This window comes from Enhydra lutris, unplaced genomic scaffold (genome assembly GCF_002288905.1).
Source record: "Enhydra lutris kenyoni isolate GAN:26980312 unplaced genomic scaffold, ASM228890v2 scaffoldscaffold41, whole genome shotgun sequence".
Taxonomy (NCBI): domain Eukaryota; kingdom Metazoa; phylum Chordata; class Mammalia; order Carnivora; family Mustelidae; genus Enhydra; species Enhydra lutris.
This window is the reverse complement of record NW_019154125.1, coordinates 13,332,859-13,350,071: the sequence shown is the minus strand read 5'-3', so window position 1 is coordinate 13,350,071 and position 17,213 is coordinate 13,332,859. Positions and strand designations below refer to the sequence as shown.

The 17,213-nt window shown below is 33.6% G+C and overlaps 1 protein-coding gene across 4 annotated transcripts in view; it reads right to left on the bottom strand.

Annotated features, from left to right (window-relative positions):
- Nucleotides 1-770: 770 nt before the first annotated feature.
- LOC111155388 (RB1 inducible coiled-coil 1) overlaps nucleotides 771-17,213 on the bottom strand; it is a 92,897-nt gene continuing 76,454 nt past the window's right edge. Inside the window, exons 19-24 of one of the 4 annotated variants that reach the window (XM_022515537.1) lie at nucleotides 11,803-11,857; nucleotides 10,755-10,802; nucleotides 8,365-8,423; nucleotides 6,073-6,209; nucleotides 2,969-3,039; nucleotides 771-2,166 (exon numbers count right to left, since the gene is read on the bottom strand). In XM_022515537.1, the coding sequence (XP_022371245.1) occupies nucleotides 2,089-2,166; nucleotides 2,969-3,039; nucleotides 6,073-6,209; nucleotides 8,365-8,423; nucleotides 10,755-10,802; nucleotides 11,803-11,857 (448 nt within the window). In that variant the 3' untranslated portion in view covers nucleotides 771-2,088. The remainder of the gene's footprint in view (nucleotides 2,167-2,968; nucleotides 3,040-6,072; nucleotides 6,210-8,364; nucleotides 8,424-10,754; nucleotides 10,803-11,802; nucleotides 11,858-17,213) is intronic. The other 3 variants (XM_022515539.1, XM_022515538.1, XM_022515540.1) reach the window with 3 other exon arrangements.

Here is a 17,213-nt window from a genome sequence, read left to right as displayed (position 1 = left end):
CGCTCTCGCTCCTCTCTCTCTGACAAATAAATAAATAAAATAAAATAAATAAATAAACATTCATCCCTGGAATAAAGATATATTTCTATTAGAGTCTGAGTAGTGAATTTAACAGCTTTTGACTCTGCAAAAAATCTTTACAATAGCTAATATTTATCCAGTATTTAATGTTTTTGAAATTGTTCTAAGTACCTTGTATTAATTTTCATCACTTAACCTTCAAAATAACCTTAGGAGGTAGGTCCTAATAGTATACCATTTTATACATGAGAAAACTGAGGCTCAGTTTAAGTTGCCCAAAGTTAAGGTTAGATCTAGAAATGGAACTCAGGAGTTCTGATGCCCCAAAGCACAATACACATTGACCATAACCAGAGGGGTAAGAACTCAGTGAGTTCTGACTTCCAGGTTTCATTTTCCTTTTTAACTAAGAAAACTGCATTTTCCTTACATGTGTTTTATAAAGGGATATATGAACACTGATAGGATGGATATAAAAGAAGAAAAACTAAGAGCAATAAAATCCAACATTAAAGAGGAGCATTAATGAAATGATGGCTTTCATGTGTCAGGCCACTTTGATTCCACAGCACAATGACCACATATTTATGTGTGTGACGGGTACCAAATAAGTCAAAATAGTCCATCTGGCAGATTCATTTAGGCTCAGCCAAATCTGCTTAACAAAACCATTCTGTATATAAAGTAGTTTATTGCTTTGGTTTTTTTTGCATTGAGATGTCATGGAAGGATTGAATAGAAACATGTGAAATCATTTGCTCATTTATTCATTAATATGTTGTCAAATTCAGTTATCTATACACTATGGTGTTTATTCCATTTTCTGTACTATTAGATATACATATTTAAAAAAATATTTAACTTATTTTTAAGAAGAAATTAAATATTTTCTGAAAAAGAATCATTTAATTATTGTTCTCTAGCAACAAACCTGAAACAAGCCTCATCCAACTCAACTAACTCATTTAAATACCTTTGCTCCATAGCAATTTGTCTACATACCTAGTTTACACAATTCTATTCTACATAACACTGTTTTACCCTGTTACATAGTATATAGTTAAAGAACATTTTTGTAATAAACATGTTTCTCTTTTGATTTGATACAGAACAAGATTTTTCACACTTCCCAGCAATCACTCAAATATATTAAAAATGTATCCTTCTTTAAAAGGCACACACATTTACAGGTTCAACTCTTTATTGTTTTAAAATTCTACATGTCTTTTACAATACAATACTTTGTTATTTAAATGACCTCTAAATGGTTAATGTACAATGAATATGCTTTTTCTGAAATCAAACCATGAATTACGATTTCATCAATATGACTATTCTAAACCAAATAATAAAGAGGTTGGGAAGTCTCCAGTGCTGCCTTTGAAACTGTCGACAGCACAGACTCTTCCCTTTAGAACCCAGTGACCACTGTTGAAAGTGCTTTTGAAGATTGCTGATTATGGCTGATCTTAACATCAGTCACTCAAATTAAGAGTTTCTTTTTGTTTTGAAACATCAAAGGGCATTTAAAAAAATAAATGAAACAATTTGCTTTAGTAATCTACAGAGGCAAACTCAAAGTTATGATTATCTGCATGCAATAACACTCCTCTTTAAATAGTTTTGAAGAATTTATACATTTTATAAAGAATGTGTTTAAGAGTGCAAGTTTTCTGATATTGATTTCACAAAAGGACAAATGCTGGTAATAATAACTAACATTTAATATCTAAGTCCAAGCTAATGTATATGTAACAGGCAATTAATATGGCTAACCATAAGCCACAATGCAGGATATGCCCTTTGAGAAAATGAACTAGTTTGGTCCGCATTTCTAGTTATTTGGGTAAAAAATCAAAAACAAAACCATTTTAATTCAGCCAAGGGTTTTGATGAATTTATTGTTCCTAAAACGTAGCCAGTTAAAAAGTAAGTGATATACACCAATGAAGTATATTGTCACGGTGACTTTTGTATAAAAAGATGGCCTGCTGTTTTTGGAGTGATGAATAAGCACTGTAGGACAAATCAGAAAAACGTCACAGAATGTTTAATTTCTTCCATAAATTATACTTTCTTATTCCATGACACAGCTTTCACTCTGTAGAACTTTGTCCCCAAAGGAACTTTAAATCTATTTTGTGCCTAAGAAGAGAAGAAAAAGAATCACTTAAATGGGTAAAACCAAATTACAGAGGTGCTGTCCTATCACACTACTCAATGCTAGAGTACTGGGGGCTGAAAAGTATGGGTGAGGAGAAGTCTATAAAATTATACAAGATCCAGCCCTTATACCTGAGAGTATACTGAACCACTAATACTGATGGAAGAAAGAGCTGGTAATCACTGCTCAAGAATATAGTACAAAGGGAGACATGTGTCATGATTTTAAGTATCAAAGCACCCTCAAAGTACTGTTTTAAGTTTCATTAGTGTTTTGGAGCAGAGGGGCCCCAAATTACAGTGAGTCAGGAAAAATGCTCATTAGATTCCACTGATTCTATAGCACTGACACTGCTGACATTAGTCACATACATTTTTAGTCATCAATTCTTTTGCATTCTTTCTTCAAAAGGGTTAAGCATATGAAAATCAGAAAAAATAACTCTGCTACAAATAGATTCACTTTTAATCACCAGTTATGCTGTGTGTTCTTTCTTTTTTTTTTGCACAAGAAAACATAATGGTTCTAGAACAGAAACTTGCAGTTATTTTCATGTACATGCCGACTAACTGTTGGTAATCTACCTACATCCACTCTCTAAAGATAAATAACAGATACTTATAAAATTGGTGGTTCATACTCACAACTCATTAAATTCAAGGTATTAATGAAATGAGCTAAAGGACAAACCACTGCCCTACTAACAATTTCAATGTGAAGGAGTATGTGAATCTGAATCTTCTTGATAGTTTCTAGGTTTATATCTTTTGATGTAGTTTTTACCTTTTTGGCTTGACAGTATTCCTTTTCCATTACTTTTCCAAGTACCCAGGGTCTTCTAGATGTACCTGAAGCTGTTGAATGAAATTGTTAATTTCTTTTTAAAAGTAAGGATATAATCACCCATGAAAACATAACTGCCAGAATCAAACCAAATAAAGTTCTCTAAAGTAAAAGAAGGTATAAGACTTTTAAAACAAATCACTAAAATACAAAATGATAAATAAAAAATGAATTCCTTTTACTTTTCAGCCATAGTTTTGGCTTTTCTCACTAAATATAGATGATAAATTCTATTACAGAACTAACAAAGTTCAAGAAATACAAATAATCTAAGTACAAATCACGAATGAATAAATCTAGGAATTCTAAATTAGCTCAACAGTGCCATCTACTGAAAGTGCTAAGGAAGATGACCATGTCTATTTCTGAAAGCAGACAGTTACTCAGACAAAAATTTCTTTTCTAGGTTCAAAGCAAACCACCGACCTTTCCTTTGGTGTTGGGGGGGGGTGGTGCTTTGAACGACAGTGCTCGAGGGCAGGAGTTGCATCTCCCTGGCAGCCTGGCATGCCTTGGCATGGAGTATTAACATCATCAGTGCAGAAAAAATGGCAGTTAAAGGGTTAAGAACCAAGTCTGGAAAGGCAGTGTTTATGTGAAGGGGAGATGGAAAATGTGGGAGGAGACAGGCTGAAAACAATAGTCCTCATAGAGCCAAAGTGTGACAAGCTAAGAAAAGGAAAGTACTCCATTTTATTTTTAAATTCATCAGAAGATAAGTTTTTAAAAGAGTCGATTTCAAAAGTATTTGGCCAGTAAATTATCTGGTTAGGCTAAAGCCTTTGAGATTCCTAAGAAAAGACAAAACTGATTTTTATTCTGTAAACATTATTTGGCAACATACAAATGAAAGATATTACAAGGGGTGCCTAGGTGGCTCAGTTGATTGAGTGTCTGCCTTCAGCTCAGTTCATGATCCTAGGGTCCAGGGACTGAGTCCTGCGTTGGGCTCCCTGCTCAACGGGGAGTCTGCTTCTCCTTCTGTCCCTCCTCACAGTCATGCTCTCTCTCTCTCTCTCACTCAAAAACAAATAAAATCTTTTAAAAAATTTTAAAAAGATACCATGAGTAAACTATTAGAAATAAAAATATATAGATGTATCACATGATAAAGATAAAAGCCCCTAAGCCAAAGGATATGGAAAATATTCTCAAGAGTAATATAGCACATCACAGACAATCCATGATTTCTGGAAAGAAATGACCTAAAACTAAATACTTATGTTTTGTTTGAGGAGTAATAAGTCCCACTGTCATGGGCAAAAAAAAAAAAAACACTCTTAATAATCCCCAGAGCAATGACAGAGGGATAGGGTAGCATAATCCCCAATTGGCATCCTCTCTTCTGCATTTCTCAAAAAAAAAAAAAAAAAAAAAAAAAAAAGGTGGAGGGGAGAGAAGGCTAGAGTTCCTTGGTAAAGTAAGATTGTTAAATTCTTTTCTCCAAGACCTCTGAGAACCTTTAAAATGGTAATGTGCACTGTGAATCTCTAAGAGTATACAGTGTTTCTTAGATTTATTTTCATTTATTTATTTTTAAAAAGATCTTATTTATTTATTTGACAGAAAGAGACACAGCAAAAGAGGGAACACAAGCAGGGGGAGTGGGAGAGGGAGACGCAGGCTTCCCGCTGAGCAGGGAGCCCAATGAGGGGCTCGATCCCAGGACCCTGGGATCATGACCTGGGCCGAAGGCAGACACTTGACACCTGAGCCACCCAGGCACCCTTCATTTAATTTTTTAAAGATTTACTTATTTGTGAGAGAGGGGCAGAGAGAGAGAATGCATGCATGTGGAGGGAGAAAGGAATAGAATCTTCAAACAGATTCCCCCTGAGCTTGGAGTCCAACACGGGCCCAAGATCACAGCCTGAGCTGAAACCAAGAGTTGCACATTCAACCAACTGAGTCACCGAGATGCCCCCACATGTTTCCTAGATTTAAGCACTAACTCTCCTATTCTTGGGAACTGCATATTGAAATATTTAAAGACAAAGATCCATGATTTAACTTAGGCTCATATGGTTCCAGGCAACAAAACAGAACAAGCACCCATTTGTGTATATTTATGTGTTTATACATTTAGACATACACATGTAGAATAAGGCAATGGGGCAAAATGTTAACAATAGCTGAATCTAAGTAAAGGTGTATGAGTCTTTTTTTTTTTTTCCTCTGTACTTATCATGCAACTCTTTGATAAATAAAAATCATTTTCAAATAAAAAGCTTAAAGAAATGAGACAAAAGAAACCCAGAGAAAATCGAAACAATACCAAGTTCACTGTTTTCAAGACACAAAACCAGTAAGCTGTAAGGTTATCTTCTCATTTTTCAAAGTCTTACGAAAACTATACCAGTCTATGGATATTCACCAACAGCCATGATGGACTGATTATGTGACATGGTCCTAGTTCAAGAGTTGGTATTTGCCCATGTTGGTTAAGTCATTCCGAAAAGAAACATCAATGTAAACGGACATACATTCTTGTATTTTAATAATTCTATTTAAGCTAAGTATCCCAAGGTTTCTATTCTTCTAAGATCAAAGTAATTATAATAGACATTGTAATTTAGTAAATTTTAACAAAACTATTTTTTAGAAAGCCTTAAAAAATTAAGTATTGACAAGTTTAATGAAAAACAAGGTAGGAACATAAGATGATAATAAATAAGAAAAGACATTTTACAGCTGGAGAGACTATTTCTTCTAAAAGCAGTCTTTTTTGCCTTTTTAAATAAATGAGTGTGAACTAAGCTTTAATAGGCTGCATTTATATGGGAATTCTGACAATATAATTCTACTTTTGCTAGGGTATGAGATACTTGACCCAAATGCACTAAATATACTCTAATTTTGAACTGTCCAGAGTCCAAGAAAATAATCTGTTTAATACTGATTTTATAAAAAACAAACAAAAAAAATTAAGCAGAGTTCCTTCTTAGTGATTTAATTCTGTTATACTCAAACAAGAGGGTAGAAAAATCTTTGATATATTCTCTACACTCCAGGTTTAATATGTTAGTTATGGATGTGACACTTACCACCCTCACCTGGTTTGAGATCCAGGGCAGGCAGAGACTCCGAATGCAGAAAATACAAGGTTGGACTAACAGTAAATAACACATAATTATCATGGCGCTCATCTAGGATGATGAGTACCAAATCTCCAACCTGAAAACTGAATAAAGGAATATAATTTATTGTCCTTAATAGTTACTGCCACACTCTTCTGAAAACTTTTAAGTATATATTCTGCAATGTTCAACTCTATATTCAAATATCAATGCATTATTAAAACTCACATTAACACATGATCTTTTTTTTTTTTTTTTAACTCTACCCTGCTCCCGGTGGGAGTGCTGATCATACATAGCACATGTTCAAAGGGTGATGCCCATGACACTCAAAGACCAAAATTTTTAAATTTCCAATGTTATTGTTTAAAAAAACAAAAGTAATGCTTGGATGAGGGGGAGAATAAAACACTATTATAGTCACCAATCACAGAAAGAAGCTATTCATCTCCATCTTCCATCTTAGAACATGAAACAAATTCCAAGTGAACTTACTTACAGTCACAGTGGAAAAGAAAGACTACATACTATTTCTTCTGTCTCCAGGTATAGAGCTCTTCAATTTGAAAGAAAAACCTACTGTGCTCAGTTCATGTACTTAGTTAGGTTTAAAGAGGACAGTGAAAATTAATGCTTTAGGGTGAAGGCCCGAAAGAAGGAGCAAGGAAAGAAAGAAATGGGTACAACTGCCCATATGCTTTAATTGGTTTTGCGTCTTCAGAATCATTTTTAGAATGTTGTTCAAAATATGAACAGGCATTTAAATTTAATCTTTTGACCTTACTGAATTTATCAGTTCAAGTAGTTTTTTGATGGAACCTTTGGGGTTTTCTATATAGTACCATGTCATCTGCAAATAGTGTAAGTTTTACTTCTTCCTTGCTGATTTGGATGCCTTTTATTTCTTCTTGTTGTCTGACTGCTGTGGCTAGGACTTCCAATACTATGTTGAGTAAGAGTAGTGATAGTTACCAGAGGGGTAACTACCAGAGGGGTAGTGGCGATGGATGAAATAGGTGATGGAGATTAGGAGTACATTTATCATGATGAGCAGTGAGTAACACAGAATTGTGGAATCACTATATTGTATACCTCAAACTAATATAACACAGTATGTTAACTACACTGGAATTAAAAGTAAAAACTTAAAAAAAAAAAAGAAAGTTAATCTCAGATTTCTTAGTTGTCAAGATAATTTAATTTAGTAGGTCCTGTACCTGAAAAATCATCAAAATCACTGGGAAAGCTTTTAAAGGATAATAGCTTTTTCCTTAATTGCTCATCCTACAAATACTTGATGCCTATCTAACAAGATGTGGCAGGAATGGTTTTGGCTAAATACCAGAACACCTTCAAAAAAGTAGACAGGGCCTCTCTTTGGGCAGTTAAATTTTTTTTTTCTTTTAAAGCTCATCTCAAAACTGGATTTGATTTGACATACAGCTGATACATAAAAGCAGATACCAGCTACCTTTCTAACATCACTGAGAAAAGATAAAATTCTAATTAGAAGTTGAAGGCCAGAAACCACAGATGTCTGACAACCAAAAATTTAGTTGACAGACCTATTATAGACAAAAATAAAGGGTCTTGTAAAAATAGTTAGTTTACTGATTTTTGTATCTGTCCTGATAGGTATAGGATATGTGCTGTTCACGTGTTCATGTGCTGCTGACAATGCTTTTGAAAAATTTTATTACAGAGATTTAATATTTAAACAGCTCATGCCTGTGCTCGCTTCGGCAGCACATATACTAAACAGCCCATGCCAAAAACCAACATATTATGATGGGTAATGGGGTCCTGGAAGACTGTCTATGAAATTATTCAACTGATAAATAGCATATTATGAAGTTGTAGTAGTATATCAATAGAATGAAATCTGAAAAATAAAAATGAGGGAACAGTACAACTTAAAAAATCTGACTCTCCAACCTACCATGTAAAAGGAAATAGGATGTAAAAGAGGTGGCATTAGCTGAAAAGTAGAGTCAAAAGGAATATTTGTGTATAAATGATAATTGAAGCTGTAATGACTTCGAATATAATGCTAATGTTTCCAAGAATAATTTAGAAAAACTATGCTTTTTAATAAAAAATTTTTACTACCAATGGGTATAAAACACTCAGCTCAATGCACCTGAATCTGAAGGACTACAGCCACTGAAAAATATTTTCATTAATTCAATAAATCAATACATTAAAAAAAAATCAATAAATTTATTTCACATGGAAAACAGAAAATATATTAATACTCACTCTCTAATAGCTATCTTTTCAGAATGCCTTGAGGATACTGAAGACATGCTCTGAGACATCTAAAAAAAAAATGAATGAAGTTTACATAATTAAAGCACCACATATATTTATTAGGTCCTTGTTGCAAAAATTTCTTTTGATGTCACACATATTCACATCTGTGTCCCAGCTTTTAAGAGTCCAAATATGATGTTCACTAATGTAATTGCTTTCCTTCAACAATGACTTTCAGTGGGCAAATTCACCTACATTTTTACATAGGGTATTTTTTTAATCAAATTTGGCTGCATTAAAAACTTTAAATATAGAATCGTATTTTATTTATAATTACACAGTTAATATTAAATATATCACAGAATAGAGATTGACAAGTTTTGGAGAAGCGTTTGCCAATTATAACACATCAGTTTCAAATCTTTCATTTTGGTAAAAGAATAAACCAAAAAACTCTTGAGCAAAATCTTATTCAAAGGTCCAATATCTAACTAGGAAAAACAAATATAATACTCCTCTGGTTAAAATGGGGGTGGGAGAATAAAGTCCTGAGAATTGGTAAAGTCCCTCACTTACCTGCAAGGCAACTTCTGAGAACTTCAGTTTAAAAACCCACTATTCCCAGCAAGGGCTAAATAATGAGAGTTGTGACTGTCCTCCATTTCCTCTCCTGATGAGCACAATGGAATGGGACATGCTAGCTGATGTAGTGCTGCCTTAGCTCAGCTGGGACGGCTTGCTCTTCGAACAGGCTTTAATCCATTATTTATACCATCACACGATACATGGGACATGTGTCCCATGGTCTTGGGGCCTGAAAGGATGGCAATGATGCCTATATTTCCCAAGCAGAGTGGGTCCATTACACAGTTGTACAAATCAAGGACAGATAAATGAATTTCTCTTTGTTTAGTAAGTCTAATTCTGATGCTCAGAATTTCTTCCATTGCCCTCTGAACATTATCTGGAATGATGCAGGGTCTCATTAGCATTTGGAAACAAAATAAAACGAACAACAAATAGTAAATAGAAAGGCCTAAAAGTGTAGTAACTTATTATCAGAATCATTGAAATGGTCTATATGCTGCCAGTGAAGACAAGTTTGATTGTCCATTTTCCAGACCATATTCAATTTTATTTTGATTTTTAAGTTTTTCATATATTTATTATAAAATAAATGAGGGTTTAGATTAAGAAAACACTGTGTGAAAACAGCTGTAAACTGGTATGAAAGTATGCTTTACACTAAGTTACATCTTTGGGTGGGAGTGGGGTACTCTTTGAATCTGAAGGGCAAAAAGCTTTCATTCATAAACACTTCCCAAGTATCAACTGTGTACCAGTTACTAGTCTAGGTGCTAAGAACACAGAAAATTGATTATAATCCTTGCCAGACACAGCTTATATTCTACTGGAAATACTGCATAAAACAGCATATTGAATGATGTCTGGGATAGGCAATTCTTCTTAGTCTTTGTGAACAACAGTTTCCTCTACTTAGAAAAATAGTAAATAGCCTTAAGATTATCTTGGTGATAAATTAATAATTGACTAGAATGACTACAGACTAACTGACTATATGACCAATGACTGTAGAATTAAGATGTGATTTACACTGTTTGAGTTGGGGAAGAAAGGCATATGAAAGAAAGCAGATGTTTCCCCATAAGACACAATTTTTAAAAAGCTCAATTCTAATCAGTACCTTAAAAGTTTTCAAAAATATTGAACACAGGCCTTAGATTATTCCTATTTTGTTGTAAATTACAATTATTAGAACTTGAAAAATTAAGTAATTGCTTTATTAAAACATGTAAGATCAACTGTATAACTGTTCAAGTAACTGGTTAAGTCTGCAGGTGACAGCAGAGCCAAGATTAATTCAAGACCATATAGTCTCTCATGTAAGGTGTCAAGGTCAAACAGCTCAAGTTAAATTAAAAAAAAGAGAGGAAAAAAAAAGAAAAAAAGGTGAAGGGATACAATGTATTAATTATTCACACTTCCATGTGAACATGTTAATTTTCAAAAGGCCTATGAAGAGTACCTCTAACTTTGTTATGGACTTAAGAATCGTAACTTGATGTTATAAATACACATAATTATGAAATCCTAAGTGATCATAGCTTTTAATCAGAAAACTGCCTTGATTTTATTGATTGATTTTAACATTATATTAGTAAGGTAGTCCACTTGGTCAGTTCTATGGCCACATATAGTAACTCTGAAACAAGGTCATCACTCTGAGAATCAATTCATTAATGACCCACATGGCCCAATGAAACTACTAGAAATAAATTAATCAAGCCATACACATCTCTGATGGTATTTATAGTGAAAGATAATGCAAAACATTTTGAAATGTTAATATCTATTTGGCAAGAAAAATAACTTACCAGTCTTTGATTTAACCGCTTGTTTTCTTCTTCTTTCAACTGTAATGTCTGCAGGAGAAAAAAAAAGACCCTTGTGGTTTAATCCCCTGTACCTTCTCAAATTGAATCTTAGTAATTGTCAAAATTTCCTGAATCTTCACATTAATGTTCTGATCTACTATGAAAAATTAGGATATTCTTTTTTATGGGTCTTTTCCAACTGTTTTAATTATTTACAGGCTTAAGAGAGAGTTAGAATAATTTTAGGTACATTTACCTAGGCCTAGAGTTCTCAGAATTTAACATGCATTAGAATTACTTGTGACACTTGTAAATATGCAGTAAGTAGCTGAGCTCTATCCCCAAAGACTCTGTAAGGAATAGATATGAGACAGGGATAGGAATAGGTATGGCAAAAGAGAAGGATTCTGTAGTTGTAACCCACACCCCACCTGATTCTGGCAAAGGTGATCACACAATCCTTTAATAAAAAAAATGTAGAAAATCTTAAAAGCCTACGGAATGAAAAGTGGTCTATGAACAAAGATATGTTAACTTTGAATCAAAATTACATATAACCTGGTAGTACAACTGGGAGGAAACCACTACTGCCAATTTTTTCTTGTTCAATTAATCTCTTAAAAATCCCTTTTCTTCTTCATATTCTATTTTTGCCCAATTCTAGAAAATATTTACCTTGCTTTGAAATACTTAAGTTCATAATTATAATGTTCTGTACATTTTGAACTGTTACTGAATAAAACCATTATTCCATATATTCATTTTATAAAGAACACCAATCTTTCTTACTGATAGAGACTTCAATTATTGGGAAGAAATGAAAAGGAAAGGACTAAAATACTACTGCCAAACATTTAGCCAGTTGGATTAAAAAAAAAACAAAAATGACAGGATTTCTCAAAACGTTAACCATTAAAGTAACCATTAAAAACAAGATTAACTTATAAACTTAAAAACAACTGTGTATGTTTTCAATACAAGGTTTATGTAACTGCATCTCCAGAGTGAACATAGCAAACATTATATTTCAAGAAAGCAATTTACTTACTCGTTCTAACAGCATTATTCTCTGTTTTTCTTCAGATAGCATATGAATATTTTCTCTAAAAGAGAATGATTTATTTTAGTTTAAGTTGTTTAAAATTCTGAACTTTACATTTTCCAATAAGATTTGGAAATTTTATACTAATTTTAACTATTAATACAGAGCACTTAAAAAATTTAAAGGTTTGTACTAAATTTTCAAAAGCAGCCTATTTAAATAAGGATACATTTCAATGGTATATATTCTTTGTACCAGGTCTTGAACCTAGGTCTATAAACTGTTTGAAATTATAAGCAAAACTTTGTGCATGCATTTTTCTAGAGATAAGGTCTTCTAAATTTTAAGTTTTTTTTCTCCCCACTCTTCTTCCTATTTGTGGGGTTAATCTATGTTACCAATCAAGTGGTACTTCTTGGGTGGCTTCACCATTAAAACTAGAAACAAACCAAAATGCTACACATCCTTGAGTAAGCTATAGAACTTAAAGTTTTATTTTATAAAAAATAAACCAAATATCAATAGACTTCAGAAGTATTACTAAATGGCTATAAATGTGCCATGTGTGAATCTGCCCATCACACTAAATACTCAAAAATTACAAAAAAATGTAACAGGGTGTAGGCTTGTATTTTTATTTCTACTATTATTGGGAAATAAAATTGTGAGACATTCAAAGTATAAAACATGATGACTGTGAAAGCAGATCCTCCACTGAGTTAACTAACACCTCCATCACTTACCTTTTTTGCAAGGCAGGGACAACACTGAAATTCTACTCTCCTATCACATTTCAAATACACAACACATACTGTATACATGTATGTATGTATGTATATATATATATATATATATATATATATATATATATATATATATCTACATATCCTCAGGTCTTATTCATCTTACAACTGAATGTTGCACCTTTTCCTCCCACTTCCTGGCAACCACTTTTCTACTCTACCAGTCTGATTTATTAGTTAAAGATTCTTCATATGAGGGATACTATGTAGTATTTGTCTTTCTCTGCCTGGCTTATTTCACTGAGCATAATGGCCTCCAGTTTCCTCCACACTGTTGCAAAGGGCAGAACTTCCTTCTTTCTTATGACTGAATAATAATCCATTATATATTTTTATTCACCATTTTATCTATTCTTCTACCAAGGAATACTTAGGATGCTTCCATATGTTGGCTACTGTGAATAACGCTGCAATGAACATGGGAGTACAAGAATCTCTTTGAGATAATGACTTCATTTCCTGTGCATGTATATAACCAGAGATGAGACTGCTGGATCATATGGTGGTTCTACATTTAATTTCTTGAGGAACCTCCATACTGTTTTCTATAGTGGCTGTGCCCGTTTACATTCTCACAAATGGTACATGAGGGCTCCTTCTTCTCCACATCCTTGCCAGCATTTGTTATCTATTGATTGTAATAACAGACATCCTGATAGATATGAGGTAACTGTTATCCTGTGGTTTTGATTTGTATTTCCTTGATGATTAGTGACACTGAGGAACTTTTCACATACGTGATGGCCATCTATATGTCATCTTTGAAAAAACATCTGTTTTTTGCCCACTTTTTAACTGGTTTGTTTCTTTGCTATTGAGTTTTATGAATTCATTACGTATTTCAGACACTGACAATTTATCAGATAAATGATTTGTAAATATCTACTCCCACCCATGGCTGGCCTTTTCATTTTGTTGATGTATAGAAGCTTTTTAATTTGATGAGGCACCACCTATTTATCTTTGTTGCCTTTGCCTTTGCTTCCAGTGAAAAAGCCGAATATCAATGCCAAGGCCAATGTCAAGGAGCTCACCTCCTATATTTTTTTCCATGAATTTTACGGTTTCAGGTTATGTTCAAGTATTTAATCCATTTTGAGGTGATTTTTGTGTATGATGTTAACACAGGGATCCAATTTCATTCTTTTGTATGTGGCTATCCAGTTTTCCCAGCACAATTTATTGAAGACATTGTCCTCTCCCCATTAGTTTTCTTGGCTACCTTGTTAAATTTTAGTTGCCTAATATGTGGGGATTTATTTCTGGGATCTCCATTCTGTTCCACTGAGCCACGTGTTTATGCCACCTGTCTGATTACCATAGCAATTTAAGACAGTTTGAAATCAGGAAGTGTGAGGTCTCCAGCTTTGTTCCTCTTACTCAAGATCGCTTAGGCTACTCGGTGTTTTGTAGTTTCACATGAATTTTAGGATTGCATTTTTCTATTTCTGTGAGAAATGCCACTGGAATTTTGATAGGGATTGCATGAAATCTGCAGACTGCTTTGGTTAATAGACATTTTGAACAGTATTAATCTTGCAATCTAAGAACACGATACCTTTCCATTTATTTTTGTGTCTTCTTCAATTTCACCAATTTGTTTTAGTTTTCAATGTACAAATCTTTCACCTCCTTGGTTAAATTTATTCCTAGGTATTTTATTCTTTTTGATGCAATTGTAAATGGGACTGTTTCCTCAAATCTCTGTTAGTTCACTGTTAGCATATAAAAACACTACTGAGTTCATTCCTGCAACTTTACTGAATTTATGATTAGTTCTAACAATTTTTGGTGGTCTTTAGGGTTTTCTACATATGTCATATCATCTGCAAAAAGAAAATTTCATTCTTCTTTGCCTGTTTGGGGTTTTTAAAATTTTCTTTTCTTGCCTAATTGCTCTGGCTATGACTTCCAGTGGTGAGAGTGGGCATCTATGTCTTATTCCTGATCTTAAAAACTTTCAGCTTTGCACTAGTAAGTGGATTTTTCATATGATCTGGGTTTCTCATATATGGCCTTTATTATGCTGAGGTACATTCACTTTATACACCTAACTTTGTTAAGAGTTTTTATCATGAAGGGATGCTGGAAATTTTGTCAAATGCATTTTTTCTTTCATATATTGCAATGATTAAAGGATTGTCATCCTTTGTTTTGTTAATGTGGTATATATCACACTAATTTGCAGATATTGAGCTACCCTTGTATACCTGGAATAAATCCCACTTGATCACGATGGATCCTTCTCTTACTATTTTATTTATTTATTTGAGAGAGAGAGCGAGTAAGAGATCATGAGTGGGATGAAGGGCTGAGGGAGAAGCAGACTCCCAGTTGAGCAGGGAGCCCGATGAGGGACTCGATCCTGGGACCCTGGGATCCTGACCTGAGATGAAGGCAGACACTTAACTGACTGAGTCACCCAGGTGCCCTGTGTGCTCCTTGTAATGTACTGTTGAATTCAGTTTAGTAATATTTTGCTGACAATTTCTGCATCTGTTCATTAGGAATATTGCTCTGGATTTTTCTTGTCCTTCCCTTGTCAGGTTTTGGTATCAGGGTAATGCTGGCTTCATATAATGAGTTCAGTGGAGTTCTTTCCTCTTCCACGTTTTATAAGAGTTTCAGGAAGTTTGGTATTAGTTCTCCTTCAAAAAAATGTTTGACAGAATTCACCAGAGAAGCCATCTGGTCCTGGACTTTTCTTTGCTGGGAGGTTTTTGATTACAGATTCAATCTCCTTAACTATTAACTGGCCTGTTGAGATCTTCTCTTTCTTCATGATTCAGTCTTGTTTGGTTGTATGTTTCTAGGAACGTATCCACATCTTCTAGATTGTCCAATTTGTTGGGAATAGTTGTACACAGTAATCTCTTATGGTTCTTTGTAGGTCTGGTATTAGCGGTAATGTAGTATTATAATTTAATGTTTTAAGTTCTTTTGCATATGTAATTCACAGATTACATTTTAAGCAACGTGACTGAGGCAGGAATTCTATCTTCTAAATGTTAATTCTTGTAGGAAGAAGCTTTGCCTAACATAAGGTCACAAAGACTCATAATTTTAGCTTTTACATTTAAGTCCATGATCCACTTTGTTAATCTGTCTTGTAAAGTAAATAAAAGATCTAATTTCACTCTTTTCATGTGGATATCCAACTGTCCCAGCACCATTTTTTAAAAAGGCTATTATTTCTCCATTGAATTGTTGTCTTGGCAGCTGTGACCATAATGTATGGGTTCAACTGACTATGAGGGCTTACTTCTGGACTTTCAATGATTTATAAACATATACATTCACATATACAAACACACAGATATAGATGAGGCTACCACCACCGTCTTGATTGCCCTAGCTTCGTATTAATTTTTGTAATAAGGATGTGTACATTTCCACCTTCATTCTTCTTTGCATATTGTTTTGGTTATTTTGAGTTCACTGCATTTCCATATGAATTTTAGGACCCACTGTCCACTTCTGCAAAAAAGGCGTACTTCAATAGCAAATATTGTGCTGAATCTGCACATCACAAGAGTACTGCTACCTCAACAAGATTAAGTCCCCCCCCCAACCTTTTTAAGATTTCATTTTTAAGTAATCTCTACACCCGGTGTAGGGCTTGAACTTACAACCCCAAGAACAAGAATAGTATGCTCTAAAGACTGAGCAAGCTAGGTGCTCCAAGATTAAGTCTTCTAATCAACGAACATGGGATATTTTTAGGTCTCCAATTTTGTTAAACAATATTTTATAACCTTCAGTGTATAAGTCTTGAACTTCTTTTGTTAAACTTATTAAGTATTTAGACTTTTAGTGAAATTCTTGGGATTGTCAATAACAAGAACATGTTATAGATACAAATAAAGATAGTTTTATTTTTTCCTTTCCAATATGGAATGGATGACTATAATTTCTTTTCATTGCCCGAGTGCCCTTTATAGAAGAACGGATCTTTTTCTTCTTAATTTTTAGGGGAAAAGCATTCATTCTTTCATCACTGAGTATGATCTTACTTGTGGTTAAGATGCTTTTTATTAAGTTAAGGAAGTTCTCTTCAGTTCCTGCTTTACTGAGTGTTTAAATAAAGTATCTCTTTATTGATATTGATAGGTATATTACATAAACTAATTTTTAAATATTCGGCCAATATTGCATTCCTGGGATAAACCCAATAAGAATCCCCTACATGTATTGTTGGACTATTAGTATTTTGTTGAGAATATCTGAATCTACAGTTATGAGATATTTTCTTAAGTATTAGAACTGAATTTGATGTGGAGTTTCTCATTCAGTAGGACTTGGAAGGGTTCTAAGATTTTAATTCCTAAGGAGTTTAATGCTAGTTCTGATACTGCTTATTTAGAGAAGGAATCTGAAGAATGACTGTTAAACTACCATTTTTAATTTTTCTAAAATAAGCATTTAAAGTTATTTAAAATAACTTTAGAAACACAAACAGAAAATTAAAGGGAAACTCCTAAAGTTGGTTGAAATAAGTAGAAATCCAGCATATTTAACAAGCCAATTAGAAAAGAACCAAATTGGCATTACTATCCCTAGCTTCAATTTTCTTTTTCTTAGTTTCATTGAGGTCTAATAATTGATATGCAAAAA